This window comes from Impatiens glandulifera, chromosome 1, assembly GCF_907164915.1.
Source record: "Impatiens glandulifera chromosome 1, dImpGla2.1, whole genome shotgun sequence".
NCBI lineage: Eukaryota > Viridiplantae > Streptophyta > Magnoliopsida > Ericales > Balsaminaceae > Impatiens > Impatiens glandulifera.
Window position 1 is genome coordinate 155356475 of NC_061862.1, and position 15231 is coordinate 155371705.

Here is a 15231-nt window from a genome sequence, read left to right on the forward strand (position 1 = left end):
TTGAACTACTTATTACTGTAGTAACTTATATTGCTCCATGTATTTTTTCTACCGGTAGGTTATTCAAATAACCCAATCCGAACAAGGCCTTATAAATCCTAACACCTTCAAATCCGTACAAATCCTTGTCTTTTTTGAGCTTAAACAAGCTTCAATGCTCCATGATGGTTACAGTCTTCCTCGTTAGTAGGTCATAACATCGCGAGTCCCATTCTTTAGAAATATCTTCATAACACCGCGAGTCTCCTCGTAGATCGGATTGTTATTCTCTTCACTACTCTGCGACCAAGACGACGAATAACAGGTTTCGTAATATTTGAATGTTATAATGGAGAATATTCCGGTGACGCTAATTAGCCTCCTTTTCCAAACCCTTGCCGCCATTGTTTGAAGCTGTACTGTTTTAGGTGATGAATATATCATGTTCATTGTTTCATTCTTTGGGATAGACTATTTGATGATCGATGAATTTGCCTTTTTTTTTTGTTATCTTTTTTAAGATTTTCTAGGATTTTCGACAAAAATTATCAATAGCGGTTGTTGATGATGGGAAGAAGTTCGTTTAATTTAATATAATTAAATTGTTTTGTTTAATTATAAGGTCAGTTTGAAAGGAAAGTTTTGGTTAAAAAAGTAATATATATATAAGACAACTGTACATCAGGATTACACTTTAACGTGGTTAGAAATTTTTGTTTAGTTAAATAAATGTGTTACTTTTGACAAGTTTATATACATAGATAAAATTTTACAAATTTATAAATAAATTCAACTCTCGCTTAAAAATATATCTAGAATTAGAGATATAGTTGATTTTAACCTAGTTAAATAAGTTATATATATAAATAAAGGAAATGATATTTTATAATATTCAAATAAATTTAGTTGTACTAAATTTTAAAACATAAATTTATTTATAGAACTTATATTTTTAGTATGATCTTGTTAAATATAAAGTGTCAAATAATTATAAAAAAAATAATTATGTAACACCCAAATTTTGTCCTAACTGAAAAGTGGGTAAATATTTTTAAATTTATATAATACGTATGATAAATGAATAAATATTTATGAAAATGTTAGTTTAAAATATTTTATTACATTTTATTTATAATAATATAATTAAACAAAAAAAATTAAATATATATTATTAAAAAATGTAGTTAGTCTAGTAATTTGAAAGTTAACATTTGTCATACCATATGTTGTAATGGCTGTCCCCTACTTCAAACTCTTTTAGATTCTTTTCTGTTAATATTATTTTAAAGGATTTCGAAGAATGGACACACTTTAGAACAACATATAATGGGACAATAGATCCAAATCCGGACCCTAAATTTTGTATAATCTAAAATCATCAACTAAACCCACATTTAAGCATTTTTGTACAACTGATCCATCCATATTTTGAATAACCATATCCATTTTCCTTTTATTGACATAATGGTTTGTTTTTTTAATGAAATTTGTATCCATCAAAATACCAAATTACTTATTTATTCTTTGTTAATATTTCAATTAATTAAATTTTAAAAAACTAATTTTTCAAACATTAAGACAAACAAATCTAAATAATAAAAACTATAAAATTTAGAAATCCCAAAGATCAAACAATCTCTTAGTACAACATAATCAATTTTTTTATAAGATTTTTTTTCATGGAAGAGAAGATGTCCTTAAAACGAATCTAGGACTCTCCAGTAAAACGTAGCGGAAAGATGAGACCGGAGCAACCAAGAAAGCGGCGTGATTGATATGTCCAATCTGTTTTCTGAGCAAGTACAATTCACGGCTTGTTTGATTTTTGTTTAGGGTTTAGGGTTTAGGGTTTAGGATTTATTATGTGATATAATGATTCTTCTAGTTAGGTAAAAGATCATTTGAACTACTTATTACTATAGTAACTTATATTGCTCCATGTATTTTTTCTACCGGTAGGTTATTCAAATAACCCAATCCGAACAAGGCCTTATAAATCCTAACACCTTCAAATCCGTACAAATCCTTGTCTTTTTTGAGCTTAAACAAGCTTCAATGCTCCATGATGGTTACAGTCTTCCTCGTTAGTAGGTCATAACATCGCGAGTCCCATTCTTTAGAAATATCTTCATAACACCGCGAGTCTCCTCGTAGATCGGATTGTTATTCTCTTCACTACTCTGCGACCAAGACGACGAATAACAGGTTTCGTAATATTTGAATGTTATAATGGAGAATATTCCGGTGACGCTAATTAGCCTCCTTTTCCAAACCCTTGCCGCCATTGTTTGAAGCTGTACTGTTTTAGGTGATGAATATATCATGTTCATTGTTTCATTCTTTGGGATAGACTATTTGATGATCGATGAATTTGCCTTTTTTTTTTGTTATCTTTTTTAAGATTTTCTAGGATTTTCGACAAAAATTATCAATAGCGGTTGTTGATGATGGGAAGAAGTTCGTTTAATTTAATATAATTAAATTGTTTTGTTTAATTATAAGGTCAGTTTGAAAGGAAAGTTTTGGTTAAAAAAGTAATATATATATAAGACAACTGTACATCAGGATTACACTTTAACGTGGTTAGAAATTTTTGTTTAGTTAAATAAATGTGTTACTTTTGACAAGTTTATATACATAGATAAAATTTTACAAATTTATAAATAAATTCAACTCTCGCTTAAAAATATATCTAGAATTAGAGATATAGTTGATTTTAACCTAGTTAAATAAGTTATATATATAAATAAAGGAAATGATATTTTATAATATTCAAATAAATTTAGTTGTACTAAATTTTAAAACATAAATTTATTTATAGAACTTATATTTTTAGTATGATCTTGTTAAATATAAAGTGTCAAATAATTATAAAAAAATAATTATGTAACACCCAAATTTTGTCCTAACTGAAAAGTGGGTAAATATTTTTAAATTTATATAATACGTATGATAAATGAATAAATATTTATGAAAATGTTAGTTTAAAATATTTTATTACATTTTATTTATAATAATATAATTAAACAAAAAAAATTAAATATATATTATTAAAAAATGTAGTTAGTCTAGTAATTTGAAAGTTAACATTTGTCATACCATATGTTGTAATGGCTGTCCCCTACTTCAAACTCTTTTAGATTCTTTTCTGTTAATATTATTTTAAAGGATTTCGAAGAATGGACACACTTTAGAACAACATATAATGGGACAATAGATCCAAATCCGGACCCTAAATTTTGTATAATCTAAAATCATCAACTAAACCCACATTTAAGCATTTTTGTACAACTGATCCATCCATATTTTGAATAACCATATCCATTTTCCTTTTATTGACATAATGGTTTGTTTTTTTAATGAAATTTGTATCCATCAAAATACCAAATTACTTATTTATTCTTTGTTAATATTTCAATTAATTAAATTTTAAAAAACTAATTTTTCAAACATTAAGACAAACAAATCTAAATAATAAAAACTATAAAATTTAGAAATCCCAAAGATCAAACAATCTCTTAGTACAACATAATCAATTTTTTTATAAGATTTTTTTTCATGGAAGAGAAGATGTCCTTAAAACGAATCTAGGACTCTCCAGTAAAACGTAGCGGAAAGATGAGACCGGAGCAACCAAGAAAGCGGCGTGATTGATATGTCCAATCTGTTTTCTGAGCAAGTACAATTCACGGCTTGTTTGATTTTTGTTTATAGGATAAAATCATTTTTTTATCCCAAAAATGAATTTCGTTGGGGGTTTTGGGAATAAAGCAATATTCAAAAAACCTCCAATTTAAACGAAAAAAATTCTTTGGATACTTTTTCCATTCTCGAAATTTAAAATTGTATATCTCAATGTGACTCTTCAGACAAGGCTTGCTGTTGCACCGAGTCATAACAACGAAATTACCCCCAAATACTTTACCAGTGCTGCTGCCGTGAACATGTTGGAATCGAGTCAACTCAGACCACTCGTCTTTCCTCACATCATACATCCATGAAGAGTCAGAGTCACCTCCTTCTGGATGGTATCCACCTGCGACGAACACCCGGCAACCATCAACGGTAGCATCCATCGCGAAAGCTGATTTCCTTGCCGGCAGGCTCTTTCCTTGATGCCAGCGTCCTGTTGCAAAGTCAAACACAAACAATGGATTCCCAAGATGAAGATTCAAGGGGTCTGAGTTTTTCATCAAGATGAGTTTCTCTTCGGAGCTAACAATCTTGCAATCATCATCAATTTGTATTGAGGGATTTGGAAGAGGAGGGAGTGTTTTACACAAACCACTCCCACTCCCAGTGCCAAAAACACTGATAACATGACTACTTGGAGTAGGACTAGGAGGTGGGTTTGAAGATGGTGTTTCCGACAGGGACATACGAGAAAAACCTGTCGGAGGATTAGGAGGATTTGGCTCGACGAAGCAAGTCAAGCGATTGATATGTCCAAGCTGTTTTCTGAGCAAGTAAAATTCACGGCTTTGAAGGAGTTCGAGCCATTTAGTGCACACAAAAGATGCGGTGTATCTGGACTTGTTGGGAAGACGAGCAAAACACTGGAGAACGAGCTCATCGGGCAAATTAGAAAGATTCATTTTTATTATTAGTTGTTGTTCCAGAAAGACAAAGAAATGAGAGATATTAATAGAGAAATTCTACCCAACAGGTCTGCCTTTTGGAATTGCCAAAGCCATTAATAATGATGGGTGGTGTTTAATCAACTTGGGAGTTGGGAGGAGACGAAGAGACCAAGAACGAACGTTATTATGTTTAATTAATATGCTTGTGTGACTCATGGAGGATCGATGATGTATATAGTGTAGCATTGGGAATTGATAAAAAATAAATGTTATAATCCATTATTATGTGTATGTTATGGATGTTATTGATGTTATGGGTTCTCATTTCTTAATTCATTGACAGTCGAAAAGTTTAAGGATTTAATGCAACCTCCTCTAAGATAAACCTGTTAGATCCAATTCTAAAAACTAAGTGAATAAATCTTAGAATACAAACTAAATCATTAGAGGAAGAAACCTATCATCCAAAAACTACAGGCAAACTATTAGAGTGAGAAAAATACCTTGATCCATTATCCTCTGTCTATCACAGAAGATTGGGTGTTTTGATCTTCCAAACTCAGCAATCACCTTCTTCTCTCTCTATGGATCGATGGAGGCTCCAAGGATTGTAGGTGAGAGTGAATTGGGGACCATAACCCATTTTATATGCTTTATTTAATAATTTTATTTTGACCATCACAGAATATAAAATTATCCTAAGGTATCTACACATATATAAATTATCCATATTACTTTCAATATACTCCAAAATCCCTTAATCTTTATAAATCACTTAAAATTGATTTAGCTTAATAATAATAACATATATAACCTTTAGTCAAATAATTTAAATCCATTTTAGAATTATAAATCCATATAATTCTAACAATCTCCCACTTAGATTAAATTATGAACTAAACAATTATACATTATCCTTATGATATCAAATTTTGTTATTATCTAAAAGAATATATTCAAACAATCTTGTCCATTGATTATATCAAATGCAGAACCAAAGCGGCTTTCGTTATCATTATCGTAGCTTAACCGATCAATGATCACAAGCATTAATATAACCAAATGACATAGATCAAATATGGATGTGTAGCATTGAAATTACATGTAATGTGATTTAACATGCCTATTTCCAACTGGTCCAACAAAAACTGTATTGAGATCCATAAAAATAGCCAGAATGGACTAAATGAACACCAAAATTAATACCAAAATGATTAAACCAAAATATATATTACAAATATCCATAGAATAGTATCCCAAAAAACATACAGACTCACACTAAACTTCAATATCTCTAAGAGATACAACCCCCATATGGGCAACATGCTTATGAAAGACCTTGGGTTGTAATCCCTTAGTGAGCGGATCCGCTATCATGAAGTCTGTTCCAATGTGTTCTATAGATATTTGACCATCCTGAACTCTTTCCTTAACAACCAGAAACTTGATGTCTACAAACTTAGACTTTGAGAAACTCCTATTGTTGTTAGAGAACATTACAGCTGACTGATTATCACATAGTATCTTAAGTGGTCTTTCGATCTCTTTGACTTGTAATCCCATAATAAAATTATTCAGCCATAATGCTTGATTAGATGCTTCATAGCATGCTATAAATTCAGCTGCCATAGTTGAAGAAACTGTAAGTTTCTGTTTAGCACTCTTCCAAGAGATAGCTCCTCCAGCTAAAAGGAAAATATAGCCTGATGTTGACTTCAAGTCATCTTTGCATCCAGCAAAATCAGAATCAGTGTACCCTATGATCTCAAGCTGATCTGATTTCTTGTATGTGAGCATATATTTCTTAGTTCTTTGTAAATATCTGAATACTCTTTTTACAGCCTTCCAATGATCCAATCCAGGATTATTCAAGTATCTTCCTAACATGCCAACTATGTACGCTATATCCGGACGCGTGCATACTTGAGCATACATTAAGCTTCCTACTGCAGAATCATAAGGAATCTTTTGCATTTCTTTGGCTTCAAAGTCACTTGAAGGGCATTGACTTTTATCTATTTTGTCTCCTTTAGCCATAGGGGTATCTCCTGCTTTACATTCATGCATGCCAAACCTTTTTAAAACCTTCTCGATATAGTTCTTTTGTGATAATCCAAGTATACCTTGACCACGATCTCGATATATCTGAATTCCTAATACAAAAGAAGCGTCACCAAGATCTTTCATTTCAAATTTCGTTGAAAGAAATTTCTTAGTGTCGTGCAATAAGCCTATATCATTGCATGCCAATAATATGTCATCAACATATAAAATCAGAAACATAATTTTATTCCCACTAAATTTATGGTATATACAATCATCAACTTTATTTGCCTCAAAACCATATGAGATAACAGCTTGATGAAATTTGTAATACCATTGACGGGAAGCTTGCTTTAGCCCGTAGATGGATTTCTTCAGTTTACAAACTAAGTCCTTTGAATTATCAGAATCAAAGAACTCGGGTTGCACCATATATATTGTTTCATTAATGTCGCCATTAAGAAACGCAGTCTTAACATCCATCTGATGTAACTCTAAATCATAATGAGCTACGAGTGCCATTATAGTTCTAAAGGAATCTTTCGTAGATACCGGAGAAAAAGTTTCCTTATAGTCGATGCCTTCCTTTTGAGTAAAACCCTTAGCAACAAGACGTGCTTTGAATCTCTCAATGTTACCATTCGAATCCCTTTTGGATTTAAAAATCCATTTACAACCAACGGGTTTCGAACCTGCAGGTAACGGAACGAGATCCCAAACGTCATTGTCCTTCATAGACTTTAACTCCTCATTCATGGCATCAATCCATTTTTGAGAATCAGAACTCTTAATGACTTGGTTGAAAGTGACAGGGTCATCTTTTACTTCGTCTATGTCCTCATGTTCTTGTAAGAATACGTAATAATCGTCTGAAATCGTACTCCTTCTTTCTCTAGTGGACCTTCGTAATGGCATAGTTTCTCGAGATTGTTGAGTTTGTTCTTCCAGAATTTCTTCTTGAATAGGTTCAGAAAGCACATTGTCCTTTTCATTATCCACTTGATTAAAATCAAGTGAAACCAAAGGAATAGAAACAAATTCTTCTTCAAAGACAATGTTTTCCTTATCTTTCCTCACACACTCTATATCCTCGAAAAACCGGGCATTTCCCGTTTCAAAAATTGTCTTTACCGTAAGATCATAAAATTTGTACCCCCTTGACCTTTCAGGATATCCAACAAAATAACAACTAACAGTCTTAGAGTCCAATTTCTTTTCATTTGGCCTGTATGGCCTTGCCTCAGCTGGACACCCCCATACATGTAAATGTGTTAATACAGGTTTTCGGCCTGTCCAACACTCATATGGGGTTTTGTTAGTCGTCGCCTTAGTAGGTACCCTGTTAAGGATATAAGCTGCTGTCTTTAGTGCTTCACCCCAAAGAGATTCTGGTAAGCTTGAATTTGCAATCATGCTCCTTACCATGTCCTTAAGTGTGCGGTTTCGTCTTTCAGCAACACCATTCATGTTAGGCGAACCCGGCATGGTGTACTGAGGAACAATACCGCATTCTCTTAGGAATTTAGCAAATGGTCCTGGACGTTGTTCACCTGACCCGTCATACCGACCATAATATTCACCCCCACGATCGGATCTGACGGCCTTAATCTTTTTATCAAGCTGATTTTCAACTTCAGCTTTAAAGGATTTGAACACGTCCAAAGATTGTGACTTCTCTTGAATGAGATATATGTAGGCATAACGCGAGAAATCGTCAATGAATGATATATAATATTGTTGACCATTCCAAGCTGCTGTAGGGAATGGTCCACAAATATCAGTATGTATCAATTCAAGGACTTCCGTCGCTCGGTTAGCTTCAAATCTCCTTACACTCGTTTGTTTCCCTTTAATACAACTAACACAAACATTAAAGTCAGTCATATCAAGAGGACTTAATATCTCATTTGACACAAGCTTTTCAATTCTCTTTTGAGAGATATGACCTAAACGTCTATGCCATAACAGAGCTGAATCATCATTAGTTAATTTACGTTTTGCACCTCTTGAATTAACTTGCAAGGTTTCATTAAATGAAGCTACAGTTTCTAACATGTATAGATTGTCACAAACAGATAAAAAACCAGAACCCATAACATTTGAATTTAATGATAAACTAAATTTTCCATTTCCAAATGAACCAAAATAACCAAATTTGTCCAATGCTGAAATGGAAATTAAGTTTCGTCTAAAAGACGGTACAACAAAAGTATCATTTAAGTCCAAAAACTGTCCAGATTTTAGTAACAATCTAAAGTCTCCGATAGCTTCAACTTCAACTGTTTCGCCATTGCCCACAAAAATGTATCTTTCAGCATCATTCGGCTTTCGGCAATTCAGGCAACCCTGCATAGACATACTAATGTGAATGGTAGCACCAGAATCTAACCACCATGTATGTTTAGATGCAGAAACCAAATTAACCTCAGAACAAACAAGGTTGAGAAGTGTACCCTTTTTCACGCGCCATGCATGATACTTAGGACAATCTTTCTTTTGATGTCCTTCTTCTCTACAGAAGAAACAGTTCAAGCCGTTAGACTTTTTCTGTTTCAATTGAGAAGGAGCACCCACAGCTACAGCTTTCTTCTTCCTTTTCTTATTCTCTTTGTCTTTGGAAGATGATGCCATATGAGCACTTTCTGTTCGATCATGCTTAATTCTCTCTTCTTCTTGAACACAATGAGATATCAGCTCATTAAGTGTCCATTTATCCTTCTGGCAGTTATAACTTATTTTAAGCTGCCCAAACTGAGAAGGAAGAGAAATCAAGACTAAATGGACAAGAAGTTCTTCAGACAGCTCTAACTTAAGGTCCTTAAGTCTTGAAGCAAGATGAGACATTTCCATAATGTACTCCCTAATATTCCCTTTTCCATTATACTTGAGTGAAACAAGCTTAGCTAAAAGCGTACTTGTTTCAGCCTTCTCGTTTTTCTCAAAACGCTTCTCAAGTGCATCTAGGAATGCTTTAGCATCATTGTCTTCCGACAAATTGCCCCGAAATGCTTCTGGAATAGCACGTTTCATGATCATTAAGCTTACACGATTCGAACGCTCCCACTTTTCCAGCTCTCTTTTATCATCAAGAGTACTTGATGCTGTAAGAGATGGGGGGCGTGCGACCCTAAGTGCAATGTCAAGATCCATGCACCCGAGAACAATCATAACATTCTCTTTCCAGACTTTATAATTAGTTCCATTAAGCATAGGAACTGCATTAACATTACCTATGATACTTGAAATGTTAACTGTAATAACAGAGAATATAAAATAATGTAAGCTCACAAAATAATGTGCATATATATTTAATAATAATGTAACTCATATTATTGTGCATCCATCAACAAGAAACCGGCACAACATCAACACCTAATCTTTTGACTAAAAGTGTTAACCTGTAATTGGCAACTTGGTCCAGTACATAAATATTGACAACAAGACCTGTCAAACAATGGATTTATCTTTGGACAAATTCAATGTTCACATGGCAACCTAATAATTGTCACATATTTTAATACTGCAACAATCCATGTCAATGTACAAACATCTACCTTCCTTTGGGCCGGTGAATATTCATACAATGTCATGTCTCATGCCCAACATATAAAACAAGAAAATTACAGCAAGAGGCTAATTTTATAGCATGTTACTCAACTATCCTATTTTACAATGTAAGACGTCATAAAATTGCACGAAAGAGTTATAATTCACATATATGCTCAAACAATAGACAAACAAAATCATTTTAGATCGAATAGGGATAATCGCAAAAGGTTTAGTCAATTACAGACCAATCCTAACCCCATCGATCTAAAAAAAAAAACAAAGAGGGGCTGCATCCAACATTGAAAATCACTCATTCATTGATTTTCACCCCCAAAATTGTTCAATTCATCATATAATGAATGATCAAACAATAATCCTTAACATGCATCAGATAATTTTGCGGAAATAGACACATGCAAAACAAACCCTAAAGTAATTCTGAAAAATTGATTCCAAAATAACCCTAATTGATTACTTGTAGTCTAACAAATCCATGCTCTGATACCAATTGTTAGATCCAATTATAAAAACTAAGTGAATAAATCTTAGAATACAAACTAAATCATTAGAGGAAGAAACCTATCATCCAAAATCTTTTAGTTGAAGACTACAGGCAAACTATTAGAGTGAGAAAAATACCTTGATCCATTATCCTCTGTCTATCACAGAAGATTGGGTGTTTTGATCTTCCAAACTCAGCAATCACCTTCTTCTCTCTCTATGGATCGATGGAGGCTCCAAGGATTGTAGGTGAGAGTGAATTGGGGACCATAACCCATTTTATATGCTTTATTTGATAATTTTATTTTGACCATCACAAAATATAAAATTATCCTAAGGTATCTACACATATATAAATTATCCATATTACTTTCAATATACTCCAAAATCCCTTAATCTTTATAAATCACTTAAAATTGATTTAGCTTAATAATAATAACATATATAACCTTTAGTCAAATAATTTAAATCCATTTTAGAATTATAAATCCATATAATTCTAACAAAACCAGGATAGTTTAGAATGGATTAGGGAATTAGAGTAGCAGCATTTTGAATCAATTCCCAAACTAATTTTGTTTCACGTTTCAACTTCTCAAACTAACCTAATTTGTTCATTCATTCCCAAACTAACCTAATTTACTATTCAAATTCAATTTTTGTAAAATTTTTTTATATTTAAACTTATTATTATATATATATATATATTTAAATTATTATTTTTATTAAAATATTTAAATTATTATTTTTATAAATTTTATTATTTATATTTAAATTAATATTTTAAATTCTTATTTTTTTATAAATTTGATTATTTATATTTTAATATATATTTAATTTTAATTATTATTATATATAACTTTATATTTTTATTTTAAAAAATATTATATAAACGAGAATGGTTTAAATATAATGACAAAAACGTTATAAAAAAAACACGATTGTTCAAAATGTCACCAAATAAATTAAAAAATAACAAGATTAAACATCTGAAAAACAATAATAAAAACATAAGTAAAAAATATTTATCAACGAACGAACCTAACATAAAATATAGTGTTAACGATTTCAGATATTTCAAGAAAATCAATATTAGACGTTCTCAATTGGGAGAAATATGATAATTTTATTCCTAGTGAAATTTTGAAAAAAAAGAAAAAAAAAAACTAACGAAGTCAAAGTGAGTGTATTCAAATTGAGATGGATAACTCATAAAAGATTATAATTTGTGGGAGGTGTGACCAAGAAGGTTATACATGAATAATCATGTTATAATTTGTGAGAAGTGTGACCAAGAAGATTATATGAAACGTAATCAAAGATTATTTTGAGTAAAATTGTCAATAATTTAGGGAAGAACGATTGTAATTATTTTTATAAATTATTAAATTATTATATATGGTTATGGATATGAGAATTTATTAATTATTTATGTGAATTGTAGGTTGAATATTTATTATAATATAATAAATAATAATTGAAATGTAAATGTATATATTAAATTTATAATTATAATATTTATAAAATTAATAATTCAAAATATAAATAATAATGTAAATATATACATCAAAATATAAATAATCTAATTTATAAAAAAAATAAATATTTTAATAAAAAATATTAATTAATATATATATATATATATAATAAGTTTAAATATAAATAAATTAAAAAAAAATAAAAATAAATAAGAAAAATGAGTTTGAATAGTAAAGTAGGTTAGTTTGAGAATGAATGAACAAATTAGGTTAGTTTGGGAAGTTAAAAATCAAACAAAGTTAGTTTGAGAATTGGTTCCTGGATTTTAACCAAATGTAATAAACTATATTTATATGTCTAAAAAAAGACAATATTTTATAAGGTTGAAATAAATTTACTTTTATCAAATTTTAAAATATAAATCAATTTATAATTTTAGTTTTTTTTTTTCAACAGAGGATCAAATAATCGGTAAGAAAATAACTGTATGTAACACCCAAATCTCGTCACTTGGGAGTATCACGAATCGACTCAATAATCGACGCACCATAACTCACCTGGATGCTTTTGGGTTTCGAATAGACGAGAAATCAAAATGGTGGGCGCAATAGCTCGTTTTGTGTGTAAAACGCATTTAAAAAAATTGTTTAAAAAATTGTTTTGGGTTTGGTATTTGGTTAAACATGAGAATGAGTATTGCTTCTATATATCATTTATTCATCACCTTATCGTCTTTATTTTAAACTTTTTGACCATTTAAAATAATATTATATTTACACTTTATTTATTGAATTGGAAGTATGTAATGGTGAATTCAATCATGTAAAAAAATGTTAGTTTAAAAATAAAATAAAATCCAACATAACATATTTAATTTTTATTATTTCTCATAGAAATATATATATATTTTTAACATTAATCAAGGCATTTAAATAAAGAAAATGATAAATATGAAGAAGTAACACAAGTCCTTAGGCAAGCTCACGGGTCGGTCCAGCGGGCGAATCTATGCATGGTCATAGGTTTTGGGAGCACGTATATGGGCCTGAGCAAAGCACAAATGGGTTTCGGGTCTGGACGTATGTGCGGTCCTAGCACAGTTGGTCTAGAGTTCGTAGTTTGGACAGTGAAGGTGTCACACCCAAAATTTCATTTTAGACCGAGTAAACTTCGGTCTAGGCAGAACCCAAGGGCCCAGGTCAAAATCGGGGCCGGGGCCGAGGTTATATCTATGTCTCGACCGAGGAGGTCCGACCGAAGGAAGATCTATGTCGCGACCGAGGGGGTCCGACCGGGGAGTCCGACTGTTTATATTTTCCAGCCCTTTTTGTTTATGGCAAACAGGTGACAAGTAAGTGACAAGGCCTTTTATTATTATATTATTTAACCCAAGTGATGACAAGCATGTGACAAGCCCTTTGTATTATTATATTAGTATACTTAAGTGATGACAAGCCATTTATTATTAGCCCATGCCCATGACAAGTAGATGACCAACCATTTATTAGTAGCCCATGCTTAAGACAAGATGGTGACAAACCCTTGTATTATTATATTAGTATACTTAAGTGATGACAAGCCCTTTGTATTATTATATTAGTATACTTAAGTAATGACCAGATATTTCTTATTAGCCCATGCTTAAGACAAGATGGTGACAAGCCCTTTGTATTATTATATTAGTATACTTAAGTAGTGACAAGATATTTTTATTAGCCCATGCCCATGACAAGTAGATGACCAGCCATTCTTTAACCCATGCCTAAGAGAAGCAGGTGACCAGTCATCTTTTGTTAGCCCATGACTAAAACCAGCAAGTGACCAGCCCTTGTTATTATTATATTAAGTAAACCCAACAGGTGACAAGCAAGTGACCAGTTTTCTTTTAGTACTATATATAAGACACCCCTTCCTTCATTATATTCTTATCCACCATCTCTCTACTAAGAAAAACAAAGGCACACTTTAGAAGCAAGACCATAGCACCTTGAGCAGGATCATAACATAGCAGCAAGGTCATCTTATAAGGCAAGCTCTTTTCTCAACTCATCTTTAGAAACCCACACTTGTTTATATTAAACTGTATTTGCAAAGTATATACTGTTTTCAAAGGCATGATCTGTTTCAAAGGTAAGTTCTGTTTTTCCAAAAGTATAATATGTTTTTGTGGACCATGAGTTATGAACTGGATGGATCTGGGCAGAAGGCTAGCCAGGTTGAGCTCTGGTAGTCTGAAGCCAAAATATGTGCTGGGGGTTCTATTGGGACTGGACTTCTGGGACGAGCTCTAGAAGATCCTACCCACACAGACAAGTGTCTATTCAGGTTGTGGACTTTAGGGATGGACTCCGAAGAGTGCCCTTCCAACTATGTGCTCAAAGGGATTCCTAACTTTCAGGATCAGCTCTGAAACGTAAAGGGCCAGTATGTGCTCAAGGATGTTTCTGTTCTAACCATTTTATAAACTGTTTTATAAAGGCAACACATCAATATCAGTCAGCTTTTACTTGGCTTTTTATATACTATTCAAAATATGCTTGCTGGGTCTTTAGACTCACTATACTTGTGTGGTGTAGGTACACAACCAAATCAATCTGTTGATCAATGAAGGGAGGCTTGGAGGGTGCGCAGGGTGCAGGGGAGGCGTGTGTGTGGGAGGAGGGACAGGTGTATTTCAAGTTCTTTTAAGGTCTGGCACTTAATGACCCAACGTTTTATATTTCAAGTGCTTTTAAGGTCTAGCACCTAAAGACCAATGTTTTGTATTAAGGAACCAGGTTGTAATTATTTTTAAGGAGAAGGGCCTTGTTGTTTTTAAAGGGTCTGGTTTTGTAATAACAATCATACTTTTATAACTCTTCCGCAAATGTTTCTGTTTTCCACTTAAATATATATGTTTTTAAAAATCCAGCACTCGGTCTAAGTAAAGTAAGAGTCAAGGTCGTTATAGTTGGTATCAGAGCAATGGTTGCGGACCTTTGTACTTCCACACACATGCTCCTGCAACTGCGACTCCAAGGGCTCTCCTTCAGGTTATTAAGTGTTTATAATGAATTGTTAAGTTGATATTAAGTGTAAGCTTTGTTTCCATTAGAATCAT

General features: G+C 32.1%; 1 protein-coding gene across 1 annotated transcript; it reads right to left on the minus strand.

Annotated features, from left to right (window-relative positions):
• Positions 1 to 2063: 2063 nt before the first annotated feature.
• On the minus strand, positions 2064 to 4574 carry LOC124912204 (F-box/kelch-repeat protein At2g44130-like). The gene is made up of 2 exons (XM_047452772.1): positions 3890 to 4574; positions 2064 to 2278 (listed from the first exon to the last, which is right to left on the minus strand). The coding sequence occupies exons 1-2, from the start codon at positions 4572 to 4574 to the stop codon at positions 2064 to 2066; spliced, it is 900 nt and encodes a 299-aa protein (XP_047308728.1).
• Positions 4575 to 15231: the final 10657 nt, after the last annotated feature.